A 14,641-nucleotide genomic window follows, 5' to 3' on the forward strand; every position below is an offset into this window, starting at 1 on the left:
CCAAGTCATTTCCTTTCAAATTAATTTTCTAATTTATGAAACTAGAAAATTAGTCCAGATATCCAACCTTGGAAGTAGTACTCATAACGTAGACAAGACTAATCCAATGCAGACACTTTTATAACTTGCCATGCAGCTATGAAAACTAAGAGCTTCACCCTTTTATTTTGCCAGGATGTAAATCTTTCATTCTTAACATTTTCTTCACTAACAAGTACATACTTTCGAAGAAACAAGTTAAATTTTTGTGGTTGGTTGCAAAATCCCCTTCGCTATTTTATTGCCAGTAGCCAATCTGGCATACAATACTTCTCTTGACTTGCATTTCCAAAGACCAAGTTGTCAATTAGCTATTGCATGCGTGTTTTTACATTTACGGTGAATACTATTTACCAATGAGAAACCGAGAAAGCTTGAAACGCATCATAAGGTTGTCTAATTAAAATAACAATATAAAGTTAGGGAAAAAAATTATATTGAAGAATGTAATCATTGTACTTTACATAATTACATGATATTGAAAAATTCCATTTTCAAGAAAGGAAAACATGAATGAAAAAGTAGCCCAAAATCCCATATGGAAGTACGTTCATGGTATGAAAATTAGAAGTATACATACGAAGGATGCTTATATGTGCCCAAGCACGCTTATATATACAAAGTGGAACTCGGTTATTGGCAATCAAGGAAGACACACTTCTAAAGAGAGAAAAAAGAATATTGAAATACTTCGTCCTTGGAAACTACTAACATGATACTACAACCTAACCTATAAAGCTGATTGGCCTTCCGACTTGTCCTGTTTGAAAATCCAAATTCTAATCCTTAAATCCAATAATGAGGCCAATGAGTAAAGAGACTATAGCAATTCCTAGTGCAAATTTTAAACTGAATTTGGAAAGCTCAATACAATTGGCAATATCACTGATCCTTGTATCATATTCAAATGCCTTTCCAACTTTTGACATTTTCGAAGGCAGACAAATGCTTCTTGCAATCTTTTGTGTTTTTGTAATCAATCCTTTCATCTGCAAAATTTAAGATTATAGGCAAACCCACCTCAATATGTTAGACATCGAGATTCACAATCATGTCCAAAGAGACGTGCTTATGTAAAAATATTTCATTTAAACAAATAAGATGCAACTATAGAAGAAATTAAATTCCGCGCCTTTAGCTAAATGCCATTTCAAGACTTTCTGGTTGAAAATATGTTGCATTAAAGGAAAGTACAATACTAGTGTGACTGACAACATTCTAGTGGTTGACATTTCAAACGAGAAATATCACCGTTAATATTTGCAGTTGCAGTGTTGCACTTGAGATTTTCATAGCAGCTGGGCATTTGTCATATACTTTGTAGATGATTAAGAGAAATGAAAGTGGATAATAATTTATTCATCAAGTAATAAGTATGTTTAGACTGTATACATTTTGCCTATTATATCCATTAATTCATTTTATTTATGAATTAGTAAAATCTGAGTATGTTAAACTTTTCCTCTTTATGTTCTACAATTATTGACACTAATCAGTACTGTTCAATATGCCGTATCGATATATTATTAGTTTGGTGAACAAATAAGCATCAAAGAAATTTCTAAGAAGTTTGGCGTTTCACTTGAAGTTGTTGATGCCAAGACACTTGAAACACAAACGATAAAATTGTCAACATGTTCACTCAATCAAACAAGATTTCAGATTATAATCAACCATTATTTGGCAAAGCAAATCCTGAAGCGATTGTTTTCACCATTCAGATAGATGAAAAGTTTATCGTCTCATGTCATAGACAACATTCTTTCTACTGAGAAAAACCACCTATGATGATTGATACATGTATGCTTATATTAACCAACAATTTTCGGTTACCAAATAAACTGAAACCATTACAAACAGTTGTAACTTTTTCTTTATATCTCGTTATGTTCACTAAATACTTTTGTCACATTTTTTGTCAAATATTTTCTTTTCTCTTGGTCTTCTAAATTAACAGATTTTTTTCTTGAAAGAATCCATCAACTCCATTAGCCTTACTCTCATTGGGCAGATATTTTATGTCGTAAAACTTAAATTCAAAGAGTAAACAAAGGAAACAGGAAGAGAAGAGGATAAATAAAAGGGCCTCAATCTTCTTGCAGAACAAATCTTGTTGCGAAACAATCTTTCTACAGTGGAAAATTGCCTATGAATTTATAATTGAACACGTATGTATGTGTTGGTTACCCAGTAAACTAAATTCCTTCGAAAAACCTTATGAAAAGTCACGTCTTCGTGGGATCCTTGATAGGCTCAGTGGAAAAGCTAGTGCACTAGTTTGCATCTCCTATGAAGTATGTACAAAACCCACTGGAGTAACTAAATGATGCGGCGGGGTCTCCTGAAATGTAAACAGCTCACAATTTGTAACACACCCTCCCATCCCCTTGGGCTAATCTTAGGCTATAGAAGGGGTTACCTATTATAATGGGGTGACAAAAAAATTTCCAAAAAATTCCTTCTTTCCGACCTCCTTGAAATTCAAAACAAAAGCCATCATCGGCTCGTCCAGAGCTTTCGGGTGATATAAAGATTATCTCAATTCTAACTCCCAGATTTAAAGTTATGCCCACTTAAAGATTTGATCATTTAACTTTCCACATCAGCAAGTATGGCTACATGGCACTTCCAAGTGGCCTACGTGGTTCTTCCATGATGCATAAAATCCTGAGTGGCCTTGTCACATCATATCGCCAAAGCGCCATCGCACCCCGTGCCATTCCTTTGGAATTCACCCCATTCAAACCTCTACAGCGCAACAGTAACTTACTCGTCGCCTGTTGGTGAGTTTCTATTACGTGCTCTCTATTAGTTGCACCATTCCTCCAACGGTATCCTGCTTCAACCTTTCCTGGCGTGCCGAGATGTGAATATTTACATTATGTAACGGGGCGGTTCTCGTTCGGCGGCTTTCGTCTACTGCGGCCCGTTACAAATAGGCACTATAAAATATTATCGGGATTCGGAGGTCCGTCGTGACATGTCAACTTCCACGTTAGTACCATGTGGCATTCCCCAAGCCAGGTGGAACCACAAAACCACCATGAGTCTCTTAGGTCCCACATTAGCCTAACCTCCGTGTCACCTGCTCTTACTACGTCTTGTCGATGTCATGTTGACGTTTGGGTGATGTCATCCTGCCACGTGGCATTCTCTGGTGGTGCCGCATGTTATCCAAGTCACTTGGCCATCAAAAAGTAACCTCTCTTCCTGCCACATGTCATGTTGACAGCGTGCCATGTCACCCATCCTGTCACGTCACTTTCCCTCATGGTCTCCACACAGCCCTGCCCGGCCTACGTCGCACCTGCCACCCTAGCCTATGCTAGGGTCCCATAGGGCCAAGCCCCTTTGTGCAAATCTACAATTTTACGTTATATGAAGTTTGGTGCCCTCGCAATGATTTCTTCGTTAAACGCCATTCTCGTCTTCGTTCCCCGGGACATATATTTTGCCATCCCAACACCATAACACAATCAGGCCTCAAGCTAGTCGAGCGAGAAGCGACAACAAATTTTTACAATAAGTGATAGAGGGAACTCTATCTCGCGCCCTCTGTCAACAGCGCCAGATTTAAGAGCGACTAACACATGCCACTTACCAGGCATGGCGCAACGTGAATATTAATGTCGGGTAATGGGAATAATCTTGTCCCACGCCACCGTCAATAGCGCCACTCCAATGCTTTAATCCTTCAATGGGCCCTACACGGGCAACTCCATTCCATTCTGAAATCTGAATCTGGGTCTTTCACACTCAAGCACTTGTGATATTTGTTTGGATGTTAGATTCTCGGATACATACACTAGCAAAGCGAAATATCCGCCCATCTTGGATATCCAATTGAAACGATCACTTAAAACACGAGGAGGCATCAAACCCCGAATAGATTCGGATCATTACCAAAACTCACTAAGAAGGAAATATCTATTAGAGTTCTTCGAAGTAACACATTTGCCCAAAACTCCAAGTCCTCTAAGGGAAAGGTTAAACTCTGATTGTTGACCTTCATAGCATTAACGCATGCTTATGAAAGATTCAAGGCATTTGCCCAAAACTCCAAGTCCTCTAAGGGAAAGGTTAAACTCTGATTGTTGACCTTCATAGCATTAACGCATGCTTATGAAAGATTCAAGGCACTAACAGGCCCATGAGATCTGTTGCAAAATGGAGAATAGTTTCGAGGACCAAATCTCAACAAATCATTATAGACCTTACTATGTGGTGAACCTCAGGATATTACATCAATTTACGAGTGTGCATATTCATAGACCAACTGCACCATTTTTGAACCGAGAGACTCATAAATCTATCAGAGTCATTATGTTACACATCATATAATTCTTTCTACTCATAAACAAGGTACATTACAGATTCAAGCAGGCAGTGAGCCTTTCTTTTCATGAGTATGCCAACCATCATAATGTTGGCATTAATAGCTCTCTGCATGTCTTCATGCAGCCAGTTACATTTGCATATGAAAGCAAGAAACATTCATATCCCCCACATAAAGCTAGTATTCCAACTTAGCCTTAAGAAGATATAAAACAACTTGTCCCCAAGGACACACAACAATTGCAGTAGCCATTTGGGAGTAATGGTAAGTCATACATCAACCAATGACATATCAAATAATTTTGTCACATTCAAACATATTTACACAAGACATTACACTTATCTAAATATCTAGAGATGGTTGGAAATTGGAGGTGGGGCTTCAACTCTCCACCCAGTGATAGGCCAACTGCACCACAGTTTTTCTTGTAATTTGTACACCCCTGAGGTAGATCCACAATCCAAGGGATTGCTTTCTCAAGGATTCAACAGGTCTCAATAAGGGTATTGATCAGCTTTCCAGAGTATGGGAATTATTTATAGGTAGTTTATCAACTATCTTTTAAAGAAAGCACTACAGGATGAGTATCACACTATCTGGGTGGTTTATTAGCTTACTTGGCGAGCATTGAGTGGTTTATAAACTCACCCTGCAATCACTTGTTGGTATGTCAGCCCTTTTTCAGAAATAACCCTAGTGGATTGGCACCCTTCATAGTGGTTTATCAGTCTTACAACAAACACTTGAGTGGTTTATCAGCCTACTTGGCAAGCACTGACTGCTTTATCATCCTTTTCAGCAAGCACTTGGTGGATTATTAGCCTTTTTCAGCAAGCACTCTTCACCCAATTCCTCCTCTAAGACTCACATCAATTTTTCATGCTTGGACACACACAGCCCAGCATCAATACTAGGAATAACATCCCATCAGCCTCAGTAGGCTTTCTCTAACGTGCAACACCTTTTTCTCCAATGCACAATGTTACCCACCATTTTATGGGTGATATCCCTAGGAGAAATGTTTTCTCCAAGATGGTCCTTGGTCGGCAGCCACTAGCCCCTTGCAACCCCCAGCTAGCTCAGTGTGCCATTTCTCCGCCACCTGAGCCAACCATGTGATCCCTCGCCCATCTGCCATGATCACATGTTTGAAGGTGGGCCTCCCGAACCTAAAGGGAGCATGGATTAATGGGGGGTATTCGGTGGAAAGAATGGGGTAGGTATGTGCTCCTGTTTCCTAGACCCCCTTTGGATATCTTGGATCTAGTCCCATGGGATCTCTTTTACTGACCATTGGACTTTAGGGATGGTATTTCAGGAGAAACCCTGATTTGTTTGTGTGGTCCCGCTCCCTTATCTGCATATATTACCCCTTGTCCACTCATTATTACCCCATTCATCATTTCTCCCACTTGGATCCACATTCCTCCATTGGGTCCACATAGGGTTAGCTCACCCCTTCACCTTGCCCCCACCTTGGGTTAGGCCTGGAATGATGCCCCAAAGGTTGATGCAGCTAAAAAAAAAGATAAAAGCATATTTGGCCACATTCAACAGGAAATGTACCACAAAATGCAAAGATGGTCGAGACAAGCACATTTAGAAATTGGGCAAAAGCCAAACCATGAGCTCTACCCCATCATCATGGCCATCACCCTGGTTCCTACAAGTTCTATGAGCCTCCTTCGTCATATAGGAACCCATGATTCTCCCAACCCCTGGTGGGCAATGAACCACCCTGCCATAAAAGGGGGTATTCACTGTTATATCTTATGCATCATGCTCTTCCCCCTTAAGCCTCGAGCAATTGATCAAAGAAAATCATAAAAGGACAAAAGGCATATAAAGAAGGGTGGAAAAATCAAGGTCGGGGCACCTCATGTACCGCGATTGCTCCCTCCTATACATTATAAACCTAAGTGTGGGCTTCCCTTTTATTAGCTACCCTTGTACCTGAGCATGTGGCTCAGCGCTGCCCCCTCTCAGCCCTTACTTCATTCACCTATCTGTCACATGCCACTACCTTTTGAAGTATGTACCTTGAACATATTATCCCCTTTAGAAGTAGAAACCACCTAATAGGATATTTGGTTAACCCCATTTGGAGTTTAGGAGACATTGGCACATCCCGAAGCCCATTATGGAAGGGCAAGGCATTATGAAGACCCCACCTGTGTTCCATGGTTGGTAAGCTCATTTACTCGATTTCTCTAATGACTTGTTGTATTGGAAGGCTAGGGGACACATTGGATCTTATGTGGGATTGGAGATGGTCTCCATCTTAGGTTTGGTCTCTCTATACGGGATCCTAATCCTCCACAGGGATACATTGGCACATGTAGGGTGTGTGTTGAGAGCCATGGGCCTCCACGCAGTAAACAATACTCCATGGATCCTTGAGGATGTTCAGATATTGCTTGTGATTCACCTATTGGACGAGGAAGATACACTTGGTTCACCTTTGCCCAGCCAAGCCCACAGATGTACGATACACTTGGCAGTTGACCCAGAACTTGTAAGATGATGTGGCATCACCTACACTATCATCAGAGCCCTTGCAGATGATCTACAGGCATCTTTGACTAAAGACCTGTTAGCTATGCTATACAGTAATGTTTTTCCAAGGCCACAGACAGGCTTGCTCTGCTCGATTGTCTTCAAAGGGAGCTCGTAGCAGTCTGTTCCCTTCTCCTCCTTCATTTTGTGTACGGCCATAGCCCCCGCTACATGTGTTTTCCTCCATTTTCACCTCTAAATTGCCGTGAAAGTCCAGGATTGTTCAGCCCCTAGGCGCTAAGTGTTAAGCCCATATAAATGCGCTAGCATGACCACGCGCCTGTCTCCTACGGTTACCCGTGTGATTAAACCTGTACCGTTCGATCATCGCATCACGATCCGACGGTCTCCGTTGTTTTCCCCGCTCATTAAACCCAATTTACTTTTCCCACTGGCGATCGCGTTCACCACAATCCAACCACGTTCGCTCTTCTCGATGCCGTAAGCCGCCCGCATGTTAGCTCGCAAGGAAAGTTGTTTTCCTCCTGTCACATCTGCCACGCGACGTCACCTGAATGGGATCGTTGGACGTTGTACGTTTACCGCCTACACGCCAAAAGCGGTGCGATCAATACCGCCCGCTGCTCAAAACCACTTTCCCGGCCGTTAAGTCCCCGCGCAACTTCCGCCCTCGATCACCGTTGGATCTGCCCGCCCGCGATCCAATGGCCCTCGTTTGTTCGCTCCCGTTTTCTCCCGATACCCTCTGCAAAATGATTCCCGCCTTCGATCCACGCGATTCAACGGCTGATCTTCCTCCTCCATTCTTCCGCGATGCAGTCTTCACCGCCTTTGACTGTCTTGTGCTCCCGAAGGACAACGACGATCAACTACCAGTACCTGGTGTAGTTACTCCACAACAACTACATTTATCAAGGAAAGAGAGCCGTGAAGGAAAGAGTAGTTGAAAGCATTAATTAGTCATGGAGCTTTATTCATATTACACTCCACCTGCTCGAGGAGTACAGCAGAACATCAGAGAACGTCAAATTCATCCACTGAAGCAATCAAATTGTATCAGAGACCCGTATTAAATAGTTAATGTGTTTGATGGTCCATTATAACCCCTCCACACATAGAATAGCAGAGCATTTTTTGTAAACAACCTCTATATATACCCAGAAACAAGATGTGATGAAGGTTGATGGTTGTTGTTTTGATGTAAAGTTCAACTTCTGGAGACTGTAACTGTGATACTTGCAGCGTCTGGTCTTCATTTTCAGCTAATACAAGCTTCTTTTGTTGTTAATTGCTCACTTTCCATTTCTACTCTGTTCTAGGTTGTGCCTATTATGCATTTTTCATGTGCTCTTGATGTTTAGCATTAGAGGAGCTGTCATCCCACCTCTGTGTTGAAGTCTAGTATGTATCATCGAATGTGTTATGCAAGTTTCTGTTTACTTAGTGCCAAAGAGCTGTCATCCTGTCTGTGCATTAGGAAATAGATTTGCAGACCTCTTTACTGGTTGCAACCGGCCATCACAGGGTCACGTGCATCTGCTGGTGTGGTCAGTATTCTCCATGTTCACCTTTTCCTCAAACTGTGAGTAATTGGTGGTCTAAAGCCTTGTAGTCTGGGGGTGTTCACCCATGTCTGGAGTTAAGCATAGTAGAAGTGGTTATATGGCTTGAACAAGCATCATTCCTTCCAGTCATCCATTTCCAACATTTTTGTTGAGTTTGTAATGTTCCCGAGCATCTCCGAGATACAACCTAGGAGAGTTTCTTGGGGTGATAACATTAATTGGCATCGTTGCCAGGGAGAGGAGATTGAAGCTCAGTTTCCCTGGGAGACGACACAGTTCCAGATTTTGATGATAGACAAGGTCTGGGCACATTTCTGGTTGTGATCATCTATCTGGCGACTCCACTGGAGGAAGACCAACCTTTGGCGACTCCACAGTATAGTCCTGGCTCAATTTGTGAGACACACTCGAAGAAATCCTTAGAAATCACCAGCTGTTCCAGTGCCTGACCTTGAGAAGATTGTTAAACCGAAGAAAACATCACAGAAAGGAGCATCAGGATCAAGTAAGCCCAAGAAATCTTATTTGTCTCTGAAAGATAAGATTATAGCTGAGGATATACACTTTGAATATTTAGAGCCTAGCTTTGTTAGTAAAGAAATTCCTTCAGAGGTTAATAAAGCTCCTTTCTCAGTCAATTCCCCTTTGGATCGTAGTCCAAAGAAAGCCTCCCATTCAGTTCATCAATTCCCCTCATTTCTTGCATCTAGTTCCTTAGCTCCTACCATTCAATCTGCCAGCATCCTTCCACATATCCCAGTCATGGCAGGACAACAAGCACCTACGAAGATGGAAAGAATTATTGCTGCTAAGTATGGACCCTTGGTCTTGCCTGCTCCTTTGAATGTCATGCCTGCAGGAGAGTATCAGAAATATATGCCTAAATTCACTAGTACAGAGGGAGTAACTGCTGAAGAACACCGTGAGTCTTTTTATATCTATGCAGATAACCTAGATATTAGTGAAGATGATATGTGGATGAAAGTTTTTGTACAGAGCCTTGATGGAGAGGCTAGGAAGTGGTTCAAAGAATTGCCCCCTAGATCTATTGCTGATATTGAAGCCTTAGATGAAGCATTTTTGAAGCACTGGGGAGATAAAAAGGACTTGCTATATTACCATACTGAGTTTGGTAACCTGAAGAGGGAAAATGGGGAATCATTGCCTGATTTTAATAAAAGATTCAATCATATGTATCGTAAGATACCAGCTGAGGTAAAGCCTACCCCCACCTCTGCCAAACTCACTTCTGCCTATGCTTTTGACTCTGATTTCTGCCTATTGTTGAGAAAAAGAAGATGTGCCACTCTAGCCGACATGCAAGATACAGCACTAGAGGTGGAATCTAATATTATGGCTGCAAAAAAGCTTAAAACACATGCTGATAGAAGGAGGCAGAGAGGTGAGGCTTCTTCTTCCTCTGCTTCATCTTCAGAGACAAAATTAGATAAAATGACTAGAATGATAGAGTCATTGGCTGTAGAGATATCTAAGCTGAAGATTGAGCAGAATTCAGGAAAGACAAGGGAGCAGAACACATTTGTTCCAAGAAATCCAAATCCATTCAGAAGAGCAAATGAACAGTTGCAAATCATTCAAAGGGGTAAAGAAACAAATGAAGAACAAAAGGTTAAAGCTCCTTTTCAAAATGTAGTCATGGAGGAGGAACAATTTGAAGAAGAGGATGAAATTCATTGCATGGAAGATAAAGACAGTGCTGCATTTTTTACATTGGCTGCATATGAAGAATCTTTGTTGTAGGAACAAGACAGTCAAAGGTGGGACAGAGAGCCAGTTCTACAAACTAATGAATAGCAAAGATACAATCTGAGGTCAAATGCAAAAAATGTCAAGGAGAATCTTGCCCAAAGCGTTGTTGTCCAAACAGAGTCACAAAATATCAGACAGAGAAGACCAGCAGCTAACCCAGTGATCCTCAAAGCTCCAATTCAAGAGGTAAGAGGTTCTGATAAGCTACCTTCCTCTTTCAGCTTAGAGTCAGAAGTCCAGAAGTTAAAAATATCTGTGCCTCTGGTAGAGTTGGTAAAGAGTGAAGTGTTTAGAAAGCCTATCCTTGAAGCTCTTGAGTTGGAAACCACACAAACCTCCACTGACTCTGTCAATTTGCAAGATGACAAGCCTGCCATTGTGCTTAGCCCCATGATTGAACCTACTGATAATAATTCTCCATCTTTTTATGTCTCCTTGACCATTCATGACAAAATCCTCCACAATTGCCTGCTAGACACAGGGGCCAGCCACAATTTGATGCCTAAAGCTGTCATGGAAGAGTTAGGCCTTGATATCACTAGACCATATCATGATTTATTCTCTTTTGATTCAAGGAAAGTGAAATGCCTAGGATTAATCAAAGACCTAGCCATTACCCTAACTCAGCTGCCCATGAAGAGTATGATGATGGATATTGTGGTAGCAGATGTCCCTCCCAAGTTTGGCATGTTGTTGTCAAGAGGATGGATTAAGAGACTAGGTGGGACATTGCAGAATGATCTATCTTATGCCACTGTCCCAGTTTTTGAAGGAGAAAGCAGGAGATTATACAGAGAAGCACAACTGGCATACATCATCAGTGATGAGAAGAATCCTACTAATCATCCCATATACACTGTGGACACTGATTTTGGAGCATGTATCCTCCAAATAGAAGAATCCCAGAAGGCCTTAATGCAGCTCAAGAAACCAACAAATCAGGCTGAGAAAGAGCAAGGAAGTCAAGTTTGGGAGATGTTCTTTGATGGAGCATGTTCCAGGGAAACTGCAGGAGCAGGGGTGGTGCTGGTATCTCCAGAACAAAGAAGCACACAGCTGTCTTTTAAACTGGCTTTTCAAGTCACTAACAATATAGCAGAGTATGAGGCTCTGATATTGGGCCTTAACGTAGCAAAAGACAGAGAAATCAGAAGCATAAAGGTGTTCGGAGATGCTGATCTTATCATTCAGCAAGTAAATAAAACATTTCAGGCAAAGCACCCAAGGCTGAAAGCATACAGAAATGAGGTATGGAGACTCAAAGATTCCTTTGATAATTTCTCTCTTTCATATATCCCTAGAGCCAAAAATCAGCTTGCTGATTCCCTTGTTGTGTCTGCTAGCATGTTTATCCCTCCCATGCCTCCCAGACTAGTTTATGAAGTCCAAATGAAGTATAGACCATCCTTGCCTGATAATGTCCAGCATTGGAAAGTTTTTGAAGATGATGATGAAGTAAATAGGTTCCTTCAAGTCATTGATGAATTCTCTGAAATGCAAATTGACCAACAAAATGAAGCCTTGCAAGAAAGCCCCAAATCCTAGCTTAGAAACAAAATCGGTAAAGATAGTATTGTCCAACTTCCCAGCGATCATATTCCTAAGGGTTTAATTCCTTTAGAAAGGTTGTTTGACCAAAATGATGTACCTTACAAGGCTGCCCAAAAAAAAGACCAATCTGCAGTCTGTAAGCATGATATAAGGAATCTAGGTCAGCCTAGATACATAAGTCTGTCCACTCATCTGTCTGCTGACCAAAGTTCCGAATACTGTAATTTAATGAAGCAATTTGCTGATGTGTTTGCCTGGGAATATAATGACCTGAAAACATATGACAAAAAGATTATCCAACATAAAATCCCTCTAGAAAAAGACACCATACCTTTCAAACAGAAGCTGAGACCAATAAATCCTTTGCTCCTTCCTTTGATTGAAAAAGAAATTAAAAAGTTGCTGGCTGCCAAGATCATAGTCCCTCTTAGATATTCTAGATGGGTAGCCAACCTAGTAGTGGTGAGGGAAAAAAGTGGAGAAATCAGACTGTGTTGATTTTAGAAACTTAAACAAATGCTCTAAGAAAGACAACTATCCTTTACCCAAGATGGAGCATTTGCTGCAAAAAGTCTCAGGAGCCAAAGTAATGTCTTTCTTGGACGGATTTTCAGGCTATAACCAGATTGTTGTGCATCCAGATGATCAAGAGAACACTGCATTCACCACTCCTTGGGGCACTTTTATGTATGCCAAGATGCCTTTTGGGTTGATGAATGTTGGAGACACCTTTCAAAGAGCTATGGATATAGCATTTGTGGGAGAGAAGGATAAGTTTGTGCTGATCTACCTTGATGACATCACAGTATACTCCAGCAGCCATCAAAACCATTTGCAACATTTGAAAAAGGTGTTCCTGAAGTGCAGGAGGTTTGGGATTTCAGTCAATCCTAAAAAATCACAATTTGCTCTAGAAGAAGGCAAACTGTTAGGACATGTTGTTTCTGTTGCAGGTGTCCGAATTGACCCAGAAAGAGAAAGCAATACAAACCCTGTCTGTCCCGAGATCTAAGAAAGACATCCAGTCCTTTCTGGGCAAAATTAATTTTGTGAGGAGGTTTATACCAAATTTTACAGAATTGGTGAAGCATATTACCTCCATGTTGAAGAAGGGGTCAGAGATAAAATGGTCTAATGCAGCTAGAAAATCCTTCGAGTCCATTAAAAAAGCTATGATGGAGGCTCCCACTTTAATCAGTCCAGATTACAGCAAGGAGTTCCATATATTTTATTTTGCCACTGAAGACACCATTGCAGCAGTTTTATTGCAAGCAGATGAGGAAGGTTCAGAGCATCCAGTGGCATTCTTCAGCAAAAACTTGAGGGATGTTGAACTAAGGTATGATATTATTTAGAAACAAGCATATGCTCTTATCAAATCTTTGAAAGCTTTCAGAGTTTACATCCTACATTCCAAGATAATTGCATATGTACCTTCTGCTTCAATAAAAGATGTCCTAACACAGCCTGATGCTGATGGAAGAAGGGCTAAATGGATTGCAAAGTTGATTGAATTTAATATAGAATTAAAGCCCACCAAGCTGGTCAGAGGTCGGGGTCTTGCCAAGTTATTGGCTGAAGAAAATCGCGGATCATTGAATATTTATTTCCTGTGCACAATTGCAGAAATTGATCAAACAAATAAAGAAGAGGAAGTAGCTGAACCAGAGAGAAAGCAGTGAGTGGCCGAAAATCTAGCTTCTTGTGATTGGTATTCTGCAATAGTTAAATTCTTGTTGAAGCTAGAAATCCCTCTAGGCCCAAGTACAAGTCATGCCAGAACTATTAAGCTTAGGGCAGCTAAATATTGCATTAGTAAAAATCTGCTCTATTGGAGGGATCCATTTGGAATGCTTTTGAGGTGTCTGGACAAAGAACAATCAATGGAAGTTATGCAGCAGTTTCATTCCAGCATGTGTGGAGGACACTATTATTGGAAAACCACTGCCCATAAGATCCTTAGAGCTGGGTATTATTGGCCCACTTTATTTTTTGATGTATTTTCATTTTTTAAATCTTGTGACAGGTGCCAAAGATTTGAAGGAAAGCAGCAATTGAAGTCCCTGCCCTTGAAACCAATACATGCAAAAGGCCATTTTCAGCAGTGGGGCTTGGATTTCATTGGAGAGATCAATCCACATTCCAGTGGCGAACACAGATGGATATTAGTAGCCACTGATTATTTCACTAAGTGGATTGAAGCAATCCCTATCAGAAAGGTTGATCATAATGTGGTCATGAAGTTTTTGACAGAGAATATCTTCACCAGATTTGGTTGTCCACATAAATTAGTCACAGACAATGCAGCAGCCTTCAGAGCAAAAGAATTGGTGGATTTGTGTGATTCAATGGGTATTAAACTAGTTCATTCCACCTCATATTATCTTCAAGGCAATGGTCTAGCAGAATCCTCTAACAAAAGCCTGATAAGGATAATCAAAAAGCTGTTAGAGGACAACAAAAATAATTGGGATTCTAAGCTCAAGTATGCACTGTGGGCTGACAGAGTAACCATTATGAAATCCACAGGAAATTCTCCATTCAGGCTGGTATATGGCACTGAAGCTATATTCCCAATTCAGTTAACTCTCCTTGTGGCAAAGTTCCTGCAACCAGAACAGAATGAGGAAGAAGACATGGCAAAAAGGATCACCGATTTAGTAGAGGTACATCGGATTAGAGAACAACTGGTTGAAAAGGCTGCAGCACATCAGAAAAAGATCAAGGATACTTTTGACAGGAAGACAAAGACAAATAATTTTCAGGTTGGAGACTTGGTTCTGAAGTGGGATGCACTAAAGGAAAAGAAAGGCAATCATGGGAAGTTTGATGCTTTCTGGACAGGGACTTTTATTATTTCTCA

General features: G+C 41.0%; 1 protein-coding gene across 1 annotated transcript in view; it reads right to left on the reverse strand.

Annotated features, from left to right (window-relative positions):
- Nucleotides 1-612: 612 nt before the first annotated feature.
- LOC149239825 (uncharacterized) overlaps nucleotides 613-14,641 on the reverse strand; it is a 278,347-nt gene continuing 264,318 nt past the window's right edge. The window contains exon 4 of the mRNA XM_089373549.1: nucleotides 613-1,028. Coding sequence (XP_089229675.1) covers nucleotides 819-1,028 — 210 coding nt within the window. The 3' untranslated portion in view covers nucleotides 613-818. The remainder of the gene's footprint in view (nucleotides 1,029-14,641) is intronic.

The sequence above is a fragment of the Pinus tabuliformis genome, chromosome 8 (genome assembly GCF_031772625.1).
Source record: "Pinus tabuliformis cultivar Carrire ecotype Pingquan chromosome 8, CPIR1, whole genome shotgun sequence".
In the NCBI taxonomy this organism is placed as follows: Eukaryota; Viridiplantae; Streptophyta; class Pinopsida; order Pinales; family Pinaceae; genus Pinus; species Pinus tabuliformis.